General features: G+C 54.3%; 1 protein-coding gene across 2 annotated transcripts; it reads right to left on the bottom strand.

Moving 5' to 3' along the window:
- Positions 1 to 3025: 3025 nt before the first annotated feature.
- On the bottom strand, positions 3026 to 9237 carry LOC110141228 (ly-6/neurotoxin-like protein 1). Of its 2 annotated transcripts, none has more exons than XM_020900031.2 (4): positions 8919 to 9237; positions 7777 to 7978; positions 7468 to 7569; positions 3026 to 7261 (listed from the first exon to the last, which is right to left on the bottom strand). In XM_020900031.2, the coding sequence occupies exons 2-4, from the start codon at positions 7826 to 7828 to the stop codon at positions 7065 to 7067; spliced, it is 351 nt and encodes a 116-aa protein (XP_020755690.1). In that variant the 5' UTR covers positions 7829 to 7978; positions 8919 to 9237; the 3' UTR covers positions 3026 to 7064. The 2 variants fall into 2 exon arrangements, with proteins under 2 accessions (XP_020755690.1, XP_020755691.1); XM_020900032.2 differs by lacking the exon at positions 8919 to 9237 and adding an exon at positions 8723 to 8800.
- Between the last annotated feature and the right edge of the window lie 5192 nt (positions 9238 to 14429).

Genomic DNA, 14429 nt, shown 5'->3' with positions numbered 1-14429 from the left:
TCAGTCCATTTTCCCATCCTGTGGTAATAAAGATAAGAGACCCATTTTCAGGTCCATTTTTAATCCCCAACTTAAATAAAGGCCAGGCACTGCTACAGTAAGACTTAATTTTTTCCTTTCTTAGCACATCTGTTTCTTCTGGCTTAGAAAGGGATCCACCCACAATGAACAGCCTGCAGCCAAGAACATAGAGCTTGTAGAAAAGTAACCCTGCATACCAGCATACCATCCATTTAGGAGGACCGGAGTATCCCCTGAATTCCGCTCGATCTTATTGTCTGATGGGGTTTTGAGTCATGAATCCATTGAAACATGGCCAGACGTCTCTGGCCCCCCTTTGATACCCTGCGCAGGGCGTCCAACCCAGCATGGCCAGAGAAGGGCTTTTAAACTATTGCCAGCGTGTTGGCAGGGCTCTCCTTGAGAGAGGTCTGTTGTAGCATCGCAGTCTGCACTAAAGTGGCCAAGCTGACAGGCTGGCTGTTACAGTGCACGGGCTGCCAAGGCCTGGCGTGAAGGGGAACTCCTGGAGGGATGGAGGTGGCCGCAGTGGGAAATGCCACTGGGGTCAGGATCTGATGGCTGAGAGATGGAAGCATTTCCACAGAGGATTTCTGGACACAGAGTAAGACAGATGGGAGATTAAGCAGAAGAAGAACCCCAAGTCTATCACCTCGCTTGTGTGGAGTCTAAGGTAAATCTTGTTTCCCAAGTTAGAGTAGGTAAGAGAAAAAATAAAGAACTGGGAGCAGGCCTGTGAGCAACACAGTGGGGTGGGGGTGGGGGTGGAGGGGAGAGATGCTGGAAGGCAGGGAGGGAATGTTTCTGGAATCCTCCCCCTCTAGGGGAGGTAATTTTTCTACCCTAGGAAATAAAGCGCATCAGGTAGCAGAGTGCAGTCGTTGGAGGCAGGGGCAGGTGCCGAGCTCCAGCTCCCAGTGCATTACTCCCAACGCTGATGAAGACACAGCCCTTGGGCATGGGGGGTGCTGGAGGTTATAGTCTAGGCAAAGTGAAAGAAAGTGGGAGAGAGGAAAGAGAAGAGAGGCTGGGCTCCTTCACCGAGCTGATGAAGCCTTGCAGGTCTTGGGAAGGGAACAAAGCAGAATGTGAACGCAAGCCAGTTCCCATGGGGGAGAGACAGAAAGCAAAAGTCAGAAGTCTCCAGCCAGCAATGTGGGCGAGACCTGCAACTTTACCTTAATTCCCAGGTTGCACCCCGCTCCCCACCACCCCCGGGGGTTTCAGCACCATTTGATCTCAGTGACGCAGCAGGTGAGCAGTGGCATGAAGCAAGATCTTAATTCCCAGCCCAGGAGCCTGAATGAAAACCAGGGATTCTAGCCACCAAACCAGCAAGGGTTAGAGGCCAGAAGCTGTTTTTCCCTGGATCTTTGCCCCTTGTGAAAAATGCATTTATCACGTGGGCAGAAGCTGTAAGTTCAGGTACACAGTTTATTATTAGAGACAGCAGCAAGTGGGAGGATACACAGAGAAATGGCTTGTTTAGCTGAGATAGAAGCAAGGCCGAGAGGCACACCCAGAGAGAAAGGGTGTGGGCAACCCCCCTGGTGAGGAGGAGCCCTCTAAAGAGGCTGTTAAGTCATTTCTATTGATCAGTTCTTATGGGTCTTTCTCTTCCTTCAGGCTAGTTATCTGGTTTCTTTCTCCACACCTGACTTACCCTGGGACCCTCCCCTGGAATGCGCACACACCTGTCAGCCAAGATGGATCTCGAAGTGAAGGTTTCTGGGAGGAGCAAGACTCATTATGGTCTGGCAGTATCCCTTGACTTTTGACCCACAAGGAGCCTTTCTGTGCGTATGTAGTGTCTCTCTTATCCCAAGAGGGGGAAGCGGAGATCCCTTCAGCCTTTACTCAAACAGGATTTTGCACCTCTCTGTCCTTGCCATGACTATTGCCTTAACACGTTCACAAGAGACAAACACTGACTACTTACCCTGTTTCTGTTGTTACTTTCCTTTCCGAGGGCAAACAGGAGGCTGAGTGTAAATGCCTCAGCTGGAGCCCACCTGTCTGTTGCCTCAGGAGATGCAAACAGGAGGCCAGTTGTGAATGTCTAACCTGGAGCCCACCTATCTCCTACATCAAAGCCTGTGAGCCCACTCCTGTCCCTAAACGTGCAAATGAATCTAAAAGCCTCAAAAGCGGAAGCTTCACCAGCATGCCAGCTTGCAGTGAGTAGATGGACCAGTTGTCCTCCAGAGAGCCACAGAGCACAGTCCTCAGCTTTCCCATCTGTCAAGTGGGCCTCCCTCCAGAAGCGGTGGCTTGAGAGGCCTGCCTCCCTGGGATGGTCATGATCTTGACTGTTTGCTTGGGCCTGTGGGTATTTGCCCAGTGCTGGGGAGGGGTGGGGTGGCCAGGAGCAGAAAGGCTGTTGCTCTTAAGAGGGGCCCCGTGATGGGTGCCAGCCCAGAAGAGCACTCCTGAGAGCAGGAGCCAGACCTCCTGGGAGTGACGTGCCAGGCAAGCCATTCTGCCAAAACGGGCGACGTGCGTGGGGGCAGCAGAGGTGGCCGTCTGCAGGGGCCAGTCCTGCCGGCCCCGGGGCCCTTGTGTGTCCACGCTGGCGGCCTGAGAGCGGCTTCTGTTCGTCCCCCTACCTGTGGGCTCCTCTGGGCTGGCCGGTCTCAGACCCTGCCCCCCCAGCAGAGGAAGAGCTGCTGTCAGGAGTGGAAGGCTGGGTGATGGGTGGGTGCCTGGGGTCCTGCCCCCTCTCCAGGCCCCTCAGCCTTTCCCAGGGGCCAGCTGGGTGAGCTGGTAGGTCGGTCTCGCTCCCAGAGAACCAGAACCAGGGCTGGTCCCAGTGAGCCACGGGGGTCCTCCTGCCTCCCCTCCCCTGGGTCATCATCTGCCTTGGGCCAGGGCTGGCTCCAGGGCCAAGACTGGGAGAACCAGGGGAGGCGGGAGTCTAGGACGGACAGAGCCAGCAGGACCAGCCAAACCAGACCACCGGGGTTGAGTGCAGCTGGGTGGCTGGTGAGGACTGAAAGAAAGCAGGTACACGTATTCATCCATTTATTCACTGGTTTGAGGAGGTACAAAGGACGGCTCAGGTGTACACAGTGGGGGGCCATAGCCTGAAGGCGATTCCATGCCCCATAGAGGCAGGGCTTGGGGCTTGGGCCTGGGAAGAGCCTGGACCTCAGCAAGTGGACTGAAGGGAAAGGGCACCATCCGTACATCTGTCCATCCATTCATCCCCCTGGGGCCTCCAGTGTGCCCGGCCCGGGGCAAGCACTTCCAGCCACAGCCTCCCTCACTCTCACCAGGCCCCAGTGTGGCGGGCGCTATCATCCTCATTTTAACCACAGAACAACTGGGGCTTGGAGACATGAACAAGCAGCTCCAGGTCAGCCTGAGCGACAGGACCCAGCAAACTGGGTGGGCGAGTGGGGGTGCTGGGATGAAAAGGAAAGAGGCCTTTCAGTTTCTTTCCACCTTTCTCAGAGGCTAGAATCATGAAGTACATCACCACAAATCACATGCTACAGAGGGAGGAGGAGAAGCAGCTGTCCGACCTCCCCTCTGCAATGTCGTCCACACTCGGGCACCAGCCACAGGGCCACAATGGGGCACTCACGCCCTCCTTACGTGATGGCGCCAGGCCCGGCCCGCTTTCTGGGTCAGAGCTCTGGCACCGGCTTCTCAGCGGGACTCCAGATGGATGCATGGCGCAGGAGGCCAGGGGGGCGGTCCACGGAGGGCCGTCACCTGCTCAGGCAGCCGCTACTGGGACGCGCAGGCTGCTTCCAGACTTGAGATGCCGCCAAGAGCTGCGAGGATGAGCTCGGGCACTGCCCGCCCCGCGAGGCTCTCGTTTCTTTTGGGGCCCCACTGCCCTGACACAGGTGGGGAAGGGGTCTGGGCCAGACAAGCTTGCCGTGCTGGGCGCCCCTCTGCCTTCCTCTTTGCTTTCCACCCCGGTCCAGCGCCCACACACAGGGCTGAACCCCTTGACTGTGGCATTTATGGCTTCGTGAGAAGCCTAGTTCCAATGTTCTCCTTCTAAGCTTTCCTGACCTGAAGCTGTTATACTTTACATGCTAAAGTCCTCTTAAACTTATAAACCCACCTTCCCAGCTTCCCCTTTCTCTCCCAGCTGATGGAAGAAGCAACTGCATGGTGGGGCGGGGTGCGGTGGGGGTGGGGCCGAGTGCTGTGGGGATGGGGGTGGGGCGGGATGCGGTGGGGGTGGGGCCGAGTGCTGTGGGGATGGGGGTGGGGCGGGGTGCGGTGGGGGTGGGGCCGAGTGCTGTCGGGATGGGGGTGGGGCGGGGTGCGGTGGGGGTGGGGCCGAGTGCTGTGGGGATGGGGGTGGGGCGGGGTGCGGTGGGGGTGGGGCCGAGTGCTGTGGGGATGGGGGTGGGGCGGGGTGCGGTAGGGGTGGGGCGGGCGTTCGGTGGGGTGCTGTGGGGACGGGGGTGGGGCGGGGCCGCGGTGGAGGTGGGGCGGGGGTGCGGGGGAGGGGGGCAAGAAGTCCAGCCCGCCTTGGGCAGCCACTTCATCTCTGTCTCAGTCTCCCCGTCTGTCAAAGGGGCAGGTGTCGGCACCCAGGTGCAGGGCTGTGCTGGAGCGCTTAGAGCCTCGACTGCAGGGAAACTGGCAGCTGTTAGTTACTAACCTTCTAGACAGACAGTCCCGGCAAGTTTACCGGTTTGATTTCCAAGGGCTCCGCTGGTGCTCCTGCCTTTGCAGAGCCACACACTTCCCACCAGCGGGCTGGGCCTGGGCAGGAGCGGAACACCTTTCCGGGGCTCTACGCTGGGCTTCTCCCCCAGCCAGACCAGGCAGAACCGTCTGCGGCGGTGGTGTAGGCAGACTGGTCCCCAGCGCTGGGGCAGTGCCATGGGCGTTGGCATGGGCCCAGATCAGCGTGGACAGATGGATGCAGGAGTAAGACGCACCGCCCCCCCGCAACACAACACTCTCAGCTGCCACTGGATCCCGGCTCCCAGTGGCCCCAGAGCCCACATGGGGCCACGCAGGGCTCCACTCCATCCTCGCTGGAACCGGGCGGAGGGAGGGAGGACCCGGTCTAGCCGAGGAGCCACTAGACCCGGGACAAAGCGCTTGCACAAGCGGTCAGTGACCCAGCTTCCCAGGCCTCTCCTGCTGAGTCAACAGAGCAGTGTGCCCGCGGCTGCCCCCCCCTCCCCCCGCCGCTATCAGCCTGCACGTGCAGCGGGGGGTTTGGTTTCCTCCCTGAGGTGGCCCACTCCTGGGGGGGTCTTTGGGAAGAGGAGCTGGGGGTGGAGTGGTCAGGCTTCCTCCCAGCCTCCTCCAGGGAGGGGCTCACACAGACTGGGCGGGGCACCCGGTCGCTCCCTGGGCTGAACACTCCACCCGCCGTTCCTTCTGCTTGGAGGCCCTCTGCTAAGTCTGACCCAGCCCCAGCTAAGGACTTCTTGCGCCGGCTTCCCCAAAGCGTCCAGGTCTCTGACGTCTGGGGGTCTCAGAGGGAAGCTCTGAGGAAAGGATTTCCAGCACAGGTCCCCCTGACAGGGGCCACGCTTAGCGGCCAAGGGCTTCTGAGTTCCAGGGACAACCCCCACGGGGCCGTCTGCCATCATCCGGCACACGCGGGCTGTGCTGGCTGGAAGGCTCCCCTCCGCGGACAGACCCGGGCTTCCGCAACCTGGAGGGGTGGGGCTCACCTGGGGTGGGTACCCTTTAAATGATAAGCTTTCTTGGGTCCCTGGGCTTTCCTGGTGGCTCAAAAGGTAAAGAGTCTGCTTGCAACGCGGGAGACCCAGGTTCCATCCCTGATCAGGAGGATCCGCTGGAGAAGGACAGGGCAACCCACTCCAGTATTCTTGTCTGGAGAATCCCAAGGAGAGAGGAGCCTGGGGGCTAACGTCTGTGGAGTCTCAAAGAGTCGTACACGACTGAGCGCCTCTGTCTTTCTGGGTCCCTGGGGATCCAGCGTGAGACCCAGCGTGATTTGGGGGCAGCTGAGAGCCGCTTCCAGGGATGAGGCAGGAGCGCTCCAGCCGGTGCAGAGCTCTCGCCCTCCCCGCGGGCGGGGTCAGAGTCGGCGCGCCACGCCCCCCTTCAGCCCGGACCCTGGTGCGATCGCCCGCGGCCAGGGGCGAGGGAACGCCCGCTGAGCGCGGAGGGAGCTCGGCCTCCGACCCTTCTGCTGTGATCCCTCCTCCCGTCCTCGGCCTCCCCTTCCCCCGAAGCCCGCCTTCCCCGCCCCTCCGGCAGGCCCAGTCCGCCCTCGCCCGGTGCGGCCCCGAGCGTCCCGAGAGGGCGTCTCCCGCCCGCCCTCCTGCCCCCGCGTGTCCGACGGGGTTGGGCGAATCCTTTCGGGCACCCGGCAAGAGTTCACTTCATGAAAGGGCGCCCTCCGCCAGGCCTGCAGACCAGGCTTCGGATGGCTGCGGCTCAGCACCCTTCCCTCCTGGCCCAAAAATAGCCCAGAGATCAGCTCTCAAGCTCCACCAAATATAGCCTGATCTGTCCGGACCCACGTCCTGAGCAGGGGCCCGGCGCCGGATCGGGAGGGCCCTCGGGGGCCTCTTCAGGCCGAGCTAGTCCCTCCCCTGCCAGGGCTGCCTGGAACGAGGGCACAGCCCAGGGGGCCCAGGCCTGTTTCCCTCCGCCCTCCAGCCCTCTCCGCCCCAGGCAGCCCTCCTGGAGCCCCTGAGAGCCTGCTTTCTGGATCCGGCCCCTACCCCCGGGTCCTGATCGCCCCTCCCCCTCCAGCGTACCTACAAGGCAGAGGGGCCAAAGGGCCCCTTCAAATCAGTGTTCCTGGGCCAACAGCACGCTGTGCCCTCGTCCCAGTCCTTGGATGAGGAGAGGCTTATCTGCCTCGTCAAAGCCAGAAGCCTTGGGAGGTGTAGTCAGCCTTTAGGAAACCATCAGCCTTTAGGAAACCAGATTACAAATGGGAAGCAGACCCCAGGGTGGCTGGGGGAGGTCAACAGTCCTCTTGCAGACAGTCCTGGGTGTGGCTGGGGGGTTCGGGGAGGGCAGAGGGAGGGTGGGGGTGTCGGGGGAGAGGGTGGGGCTATGCTTTGCCCTCTCTGGTTTTAGAGCAGACCCCAGAGGGTGGCCAAGGGTATAAGCGCCAGGGCCAGGGTCGCGAGGGTGGCGAGGCCAGCACCGTTACAGAGGTCATACTGGCAGCAGGAAGTAGTGGATGCGTGCTTGGAGTAGCCGTCGTACACGGTCTCAAAGCAACTGGGCACACAGGACTTGCTCACCTTCATCCTGGTCGGGGTGTAGTCTGCAGAGGGAGGGAAGGTAGGCCAGGACCCTGAGAGGGGCCAACCCGAGTATGCAAGGCCATTAGGCCAGGTTCCCCTCCGCCTGGGGCTCCCAGAAAGGATCCTGGAGCAAGTGGGAGCCTCCCTCCTCAGCCTCCCCCACACTACTCCCTGCCCCACCCTGGTGCTCCCCAGAGAGGGCTGGGGGAGCATCCCAGGAACTCACAAGTGCGCGTTGTCATGCAGTAGGAGACCATGGCCGGGCAGCGCATGGGGTTGAAGCAGTTCTCCCCATTGTAGGCGCACACATGGCAGTCCAGAGCCTGGGCTGGGGCCGGAGAGGGGCCGCAGGGACAGGGGTCAGAGGACAGGGCGAAGCCCCTAGTCCAGCCCATCAGCCCCGGGGCCCATCACCTTCCCCAAGAAGAGCTGGAAGGAGAGGTGGTCACTGGGATTTCTGCCACCATCCCCCCAACTCAGCCTGGATGACCCCAAAGGTAGGTCTGTCCATCCCTCTGTTCTCTGTCCATCTTACCCACAGGAAGGCCCACCAGGGCCACCAAGAACAGGGTGAGCAGGGGCGTCATGGCTGGGGGCCAGAGGGCAGAGTGGGAGCAGGGATGTGGAGAGCAGTTGGTCCTTGATTCAACTCAGGCCAGGGCTGGGGCAGGGCACAGAGCAGGTGGGACAACCCCCTGCCCTCCCGGAGCTCCTGGTCAACTGGAGGCGCTGTGTTCCTGCACAGAGGGCAACAAGGACGGGAGGTCATAGCAGGGCCTGAGGGACCCACAGGGGGCTTGGGCAGAGGGGCCACCCAGCTCAGCTGGAAGGCTTCCTGGAGGAGGAGACATGAATGAGATGAGAAGGAAGCAGGGGGGCCACTCCAACGAGACACACAAGTGCCAGTAAAAGGGCGAGACCTGTGCACACCAGAGGCGGCACTGCCACAGTTAGGGTGGGGTGCCAAACAAAGGCTGGAGGGGAAACTTGAATGCTAGACCAGAACCCACACCCTCCCTGGGGATGGTTGAGGCAGGGGCGCTAGGGAACTTGGCACCCAGCCCTCTCCCACCCAGAGCCCTGAGTACAAGGGTGCCCTTGGGTCCTGAGGAGTGGGTCTGTCCTCACTACTCCCCTCCCCTTTAACCCCTGGCGTGTCTTTGCATGGACCCCCACTTTCAGGGCCCAGCTGGGGGCCCTTCTCCTGGGAGACTTCCGAAGCCCTCAGCCATTGCGGGGCTGGCGGCATTGGTGGGCTGCAGCTCTGTCCAGTCTGCAGGGGGGCCCTTGGGCAGGACAAGAACTTCCCAGCCGGATCCGCTGTTTAGAGCGGAGATGCCCCCTCTCCAGACAGGCTCTGGGCGAATCCGACTACGACTTCCCTCCCTGCGTGACTTCCCTCCCTGCGCGGGGACACTCCAGCCCCGCCTCTGCGCCAACGGGGGCTAAATCAGACTCTCCCCTTCCAGAGAACAACAAACCCGTCTTCCATGACCCATTTTCCAGGCGTCCCCCTCGGGGTATCCACGGTCTGAGTAAGGCCGGGCCTGCAGCGTCAGCTCTTCCCCGCCCCCTCCCGGGGAGCCCCGCCCCCGCGACTGCGGTCCCAAGTTGGGGGATGACCTCAACCATGACCTTCATTCACCACACCGAGGCCCCGTTAAGCCTGCGACTCACCTGCGGCCGCTCTCCAGCCCCTGCAACTCGGGTCTGATAGCACGGCCGTCCCTCCGTGCGCCCCGCAGTGACCACGCCGCGTCGCCGCCCCCGAGGAAGAGCCGCCAGTCGCCGGCGACCTCACTGCAGGCCCCGCCCCGCCCCGCCCCGCCCGCATGCGGGCTCGTCCCTCCTGCGGGGCTGGGACCCCCGGCAACAGTCCATGATGTCAAGGCCTTTAGGCCCCGCGGGGACACCCACGCGACGCTCAGACGCACGCGCACCGCGGGACACGTCTGGCCCTGCCTCGCTCTCTCTGCTTCCAGCAGCCCCAGCCGCCCACTCACCCCGCGTTACGGGTTACGTAGTCAGCCCCGCACCCCAGCAGCCCGCTGCGCCCCCTCCTTTCACTCAGTTTAACAGGGGGTGGAGTGGAGCCGACTTCTGGACCGGGCTTCTGGGTCCCCAACCTGACCCTCCTTTACCTGCAGTGTGACCTCCGCAAGCCACCCAGCCTCTCTGGGCCTCCTCCCCACACCTGGTCCCACCCAACACAGGGTTAAAGCAAGTCTTGAAAGGAGTCCACTGTTTCATAAATCCCTTAAACATTAATAATAATGTTTAAGGCAAAATTTAAGATTTTCGTGGGCCCTAAATTTTTTTTCTAATGTGAGAAAAGAATACATAAGGAAATGTATGACCCTAAATTTTATTTTTCTTTCAAAGAGCTGAGCCATTTTGGGGGCCCTAGGCTCTGAGCCTCCAAAGTGAATTTAAAAAGATGGTAACGATAACCCAATATGCAAAACAGAAAAAGAGACACAGATGTACAGAACAGACTTTGGGACTCTGTGGGAGAAGGCAAGGGTGGGATGTTCTGAGAGAATAGCATTGAAACAAGTATACTATCAAGGGTGAAACAGACCACCAGCCCAGGTTGGATGCATGAGACAAGTGCTTAGGGCTGGTGCTCTGGGATGACCCAGAGGGAGGGGATGGGGAGGGAGGTGGGAGGGGGGTTCAGGGAGGTGGGAGGGGGGTTCAGCCATGTAAATCCATGGCTGATTTGTGTCAGTGTATGGCAAAACCACTACAATATTGTAAAGTAATCAGCCTCCAACAAATAAAAATAAATGAAAAAAGAAAACTAAGTGAGGCGGGCACTCTCTCTGGATGGACTGGAATGGTTGGTCACCCTGTTTGCCAAATAGTCACTGAGATGCCACAGGTGCCAGGTGTTGGGGATAAAACTGACAAACACTCCCAAATATTCTTGACATCATGAAGCTTACAATCTAATGAGGCGTAAAATAAACACAAGGGTGTGGAACCCTGTGTGTGTTGTGGCCTTCATCCTCAGATCATGATGAATTAGGGTGTTGCCAAACTCAGCTTCTGTTCACTGCTGCCAAATAGAAATGCAGGGACAGAGTTTTGGGTGCAGTAGAAAAGAGGAGCTTTTATTGCTTTGCCAGGCAAAGCGGGCCACAGTGCGCTAGTGCCCTCAAGACTGTCTGGCCCACCCTGGAGGGAGTGGTGAGGAGTTTATAGTGTTCAAGGAGCATGATCAACTCATGGACAAGTCTTGGATTGGCTGGTGTCAAGGTGGAGTTTGAAGCATCATCAACCTTCCAGTTTCAAACAGTGTAGGGTCTATGTCCTTGTGGTCAGCAGTTTTCATTTAAGCGGGAGGGGGGGGGTCTGCTTCCTGTAAAACAAATGAGGAATGTGTGTCAGACCTTCATGTAGATCTTTCAGGGAGCTGGGAGTTTGGTAATTCTGCTATGGGGCAGAATTACAGTCTAAATTGTTACCAGTTGCCCAACCCAACAGCTATTCTTTGTTTCTACATTTTCACATTTCCCAATCATTAACTCCTTCCTGAGTCAGAATTTTACTTCCAAAGACAAGGATACAGGGTCTTGTAGATGGTTTCAAGTCCCACCTTTTCTTTGGTATTCCTCAATCTTGAGGAGGAACAGATGCAGAACAAGAAAGGGAAGATTGAGAGGTTAATCGTAAATTTGGCAGAGGAACTTGGTTTCTGTTCTGTTTCTATTTCAATTTTCCTCAGCTCTTTAGGGAAGGGGATGACAACTGCTCTGGTTACGTCCTGCTGAAGTGGGGTGTAGTCCTGCCTAATTTGGGGAATGGACACAGAGTTGGAAATAATCTTGAGTTCCAAGATTAACATCAATATTTTGTATTAAGAAAATATTGTATCTCTTTGATTGCTTTGCTCTAGTACCTGGACAACCATTTGAAAATTATTAGACATACTGCAATGAAGATAATGGTTAAAACACACCTTTGTACTCTTTTTCAAAGAAGCCTTCCTGTTTTTTGATGGCAACCAGGAAATGTAAGTTTTGGAGTGTTTCCTGTTTACACATATTCAGTAACCGAGGAGTCTCTGCTGGGAGTCTGTAGGTTGAGTCATCTCATTGGCTACTGCTTTTGTTGTTCAGTTACTCAGTCCTGTCCGACTTTTTGCAACTGCATGGACTGCACATCAGGCCTCTCTGTCCATGAAGGACTATCTCCCTGAGTTTGCTCAAACTCATGTCCACTGAGTCAGTGATGCCATTCAACTATCTTGTCTTCTGTCGCCCTCTTCTCCTCCTGCCCTCAATCTTCGCCAGCATCAGGGTCTTTTCCAATGAGTCACCTCTTTGCATCAGGTCACCAAAGTATCGGAGCTTCAGCTTCAGCATCAGTCCTTCCAATGATTATTCAGGGTTGATTTCCTTTAGGGTTGACAGGTTTGATCTCTTTGCTGTCCAAAGGACTCTCAAGAGTCTTCTCCAGCACCACAGTTCAAAAACTATTGTTTTTACAGTAGGATAAAGATTTCATAGACCATAAAGTTGAAACTGGCAGCTGCTAGTAGATACTGTTTTAAAAATGGCTGATGGTGTCCTCAAGTCTGATAAAGTTTAGAGAACTCAAGTTTTCAGTAATATAGAAATATGTCTGAACCCATATCCACACTGACAATCTAGTTCCGATTTGGATGTCTGAACCACAGTCATTCCATTCTGATTTTTTAATGTAATTTTTAATGGCTAAAGCAGATGTAAATGCATGTTTAATAGGCCACAAACAGGATGTTTTGGTTAGCCTAAAGTTCAAAACAATCATGTATAAGCCAGAATGATTTCCCATATTTCAATATGCAAAAATTTCTTCCATCATTTTCCCCTTTTGATTGCAAATCTTTCCATAAATGGCATTGGCCATCAATATATTTTTCCAATGTTGCCAGAGTGACTCGGTTACCTGCTCTGGGTCCATTTATTTCCCTCAGTGCTAGACCTCTTTGTTTACATATTTGCCTAGTTGTCCATGTTGGGGGGAAAACTAATCAGATGTCATGAACCGGCTCAGAGATATGTGAATGGGGAAATGCTTTGTAGGCTATACACTTTACCATTTATCCCCAATTGTCACACAAGCATTGTACACGTGCTTTAAGCAGTGCACTTAAAATAAGCAGTGATACGTGTCATGAATAGTTATATTCCGTGACAGCTTCACTAGAGAATTTTCTTTTTTAATCCTGAATATTGGGGTCAAAAGCATGGTTAAAAGTAAAACAATAACTTTCCATCTTGATAGGAAGACAAACATTTGGTAGACAGTGCAGTTGCATTAGTTGGATGGTTCTTACAGGCCTGGTCCAGATTTTAAAATCAGCTGTCTTCCACTGTTGTTGTCTTCTTCTCTTCTTAATATGGGTGTTATTTGGGGTCACCAGTCTTTTCTATAGACAGTCCAATGCACAGGCCTTTCTCAAGTGGGAAATATGAATTCAAGAGTCAGTTCCCTTCAGTATTGTTGCACAGGTACTGGTTAAGAGTACCTGATATGGGTTCTTTTATTTAGTTTGAAGACAGTCCTTTAAAGGATGCCTTTTCCAGCATCCATAATCTCTTAGTTGTAACTCACAGGGCATCTGATCTTTATCCGAAGGTAGATTATTGTGACTGGCTTCAGAAACAGGCTTAGAATATTCTTCTACTAATTTAATTAAATTTTATAATAGCCTAACAGGGCAACAAGGAGTCGTCTTGGACATAGCAAAACCTCAATAAATACAAAACTTCAATATCCACAAAGGTATACTATTGAAACAAAGTTTTTCTCTCTAGATTATCCTCATTTTTATTAAATTCAGCCAAATCAAAGCTGATTTGTTCCAAATAGGTCTGGTTTCAATAAACATGGCCTGCTTATTCATATAAATGTAATTGCTCATATAGGCTCTTTTAAGCCTTCAGATTTTACCTGTGCTTCTCCGGTGGCTCAGATGGTAAAGAATCTGCCTGCAATGCAGGAGAATTGGGTTTGATCCCTGGGTCGGGAAGATCCCCTGGAGAAGCGAATGACTATCCACTCCAGTGTTCTTGCCTGGAGAATTTCATGGACAGAGGAACCTGAAGGGCTATAGTCCATGGGGTTGCAAAGAGTCAGACACAACTGAGCGACTAACACACACATCTCTTTTTTTTGTACCCAGAATATCTGACTCATTGGAAAAGACCCTGATGCTGGAAAAGATTGAGGGCAGGAGGAGTGGGGACGACAGAGGATGAAATGGTTGGATGGCATCACTGACACAATGGACATGGGTTTGGGTGGACTCCGGGAGTTGGTGATGGACAGAGGGCCTGGCGTGCTGCAGTTCATGGGGTCGCAAAGAGTCAGACACGACTGAGTGACTGAACTGAACTGGACTAAATATCTAGACTCTTGTATATGTCAAGAGACAGTCTTTTCCATTCACTTGATAAAGTTGTTTAGACCTCAAGGGTCTCCAGTTTTTGAAGAAATCAGGCAGAGAGAAAAGAAAAATATTTTAATTTTATCCACAGGTGTTATACCAAATTGTTATAAATCAAAAGTTGCTTGAGGAAAAGGGCTTTTCTATATCTGAAAAACAATGATTAGAAGCCATTAGTATGTCAGACAAGTCATAAAAATTATAATCATATTTAGCTGTTCATTGAATCCCATATAATTAATCTTTGTTCTGTTTGAGTTCAGATTTTCTCTAGTGTCATTGACCATGCCTAATGATTGAAGATCATAGTGACAGGGATAATTTCAAGAAGTTTGTGAATTTTTTCTTAAGGTTTCTATGATTTGTCCAGTTAAGTGGGTGTCTTGATCACTGGAGATTGTAGAAATTATATTCCAGGTGGGAAACATATTTTCTAACCTTTTCTTTTTCATTGTGAGAACATGAGCCCTGAAACCAGGGAAAGCTTTAACCTTTCAAACAGAAAATGAGGTTTGTCAGGGAGCTGAGAAAAAGCCAAGCAGCCATCTTGGATTTCCCATACCCTTGATTTTTAAAAAATTTATAGTTATGGTTTATTCATTTTAAATTCCCTGATTTAGGAGTAGACTGTTGTCGTGTTTTAAGAATATCAGGATAGCAAAAGTCTGACAACAAGGGGTTAATTTTTTATAGGCACAGAATGAGCTTTATCTATGTGTGCCATAATCTTCATAGATCATTGTGAAATA

Source organism: Odocoileus virginianus, chromosome 15 (assembly GCF_023699985.2).
Source record: "Odocoileus virginianus isolate 20LAN1187 ecotype Illinois chromosome 15, Ovbor_1.2, whole genome shotgun sequence".
Taxonomy (NCBI): domain Eukaryota; kingdom Metazoa; phylum Chordata; class Mammalia; order Artiodactyla; family Cervidae; genus Odocoileus; species Odocoileus virginianus.
Note: the sequence above shows the minus strand (reverse complement) of the source record. Positions and strands in the feature narration are given on the sequence as shown.

What these genes read in the sequence shown, in the direction of transcription:
- LOC110141228 (XM_020900031.2), bottom strand. Translation starts at nt 7,828, where the DNA reads ATGACGCCCCTGCTCACCCTGTTCTTGGTGGCCCTGGTGGGCCTTCCT. An exon ending in CCTGGTGGGCCTTCCTGTGG is followed by an intron (nt 7,570 to 7,776) that starts GTAAGATGGACA and finishes CTCCGGCCCCAG; the next exon opens with CCCAGGCTCTGGACTGCCAT. An exon ending in CTGCATGACAACGCGCACTT is followed by an intron (nt 7,262 to 7,467) that starts GTGAGTTCCTGG and finishes CTCCCTCTGCAG; the next exon opens with ACTACACCCCGACCAGGATG.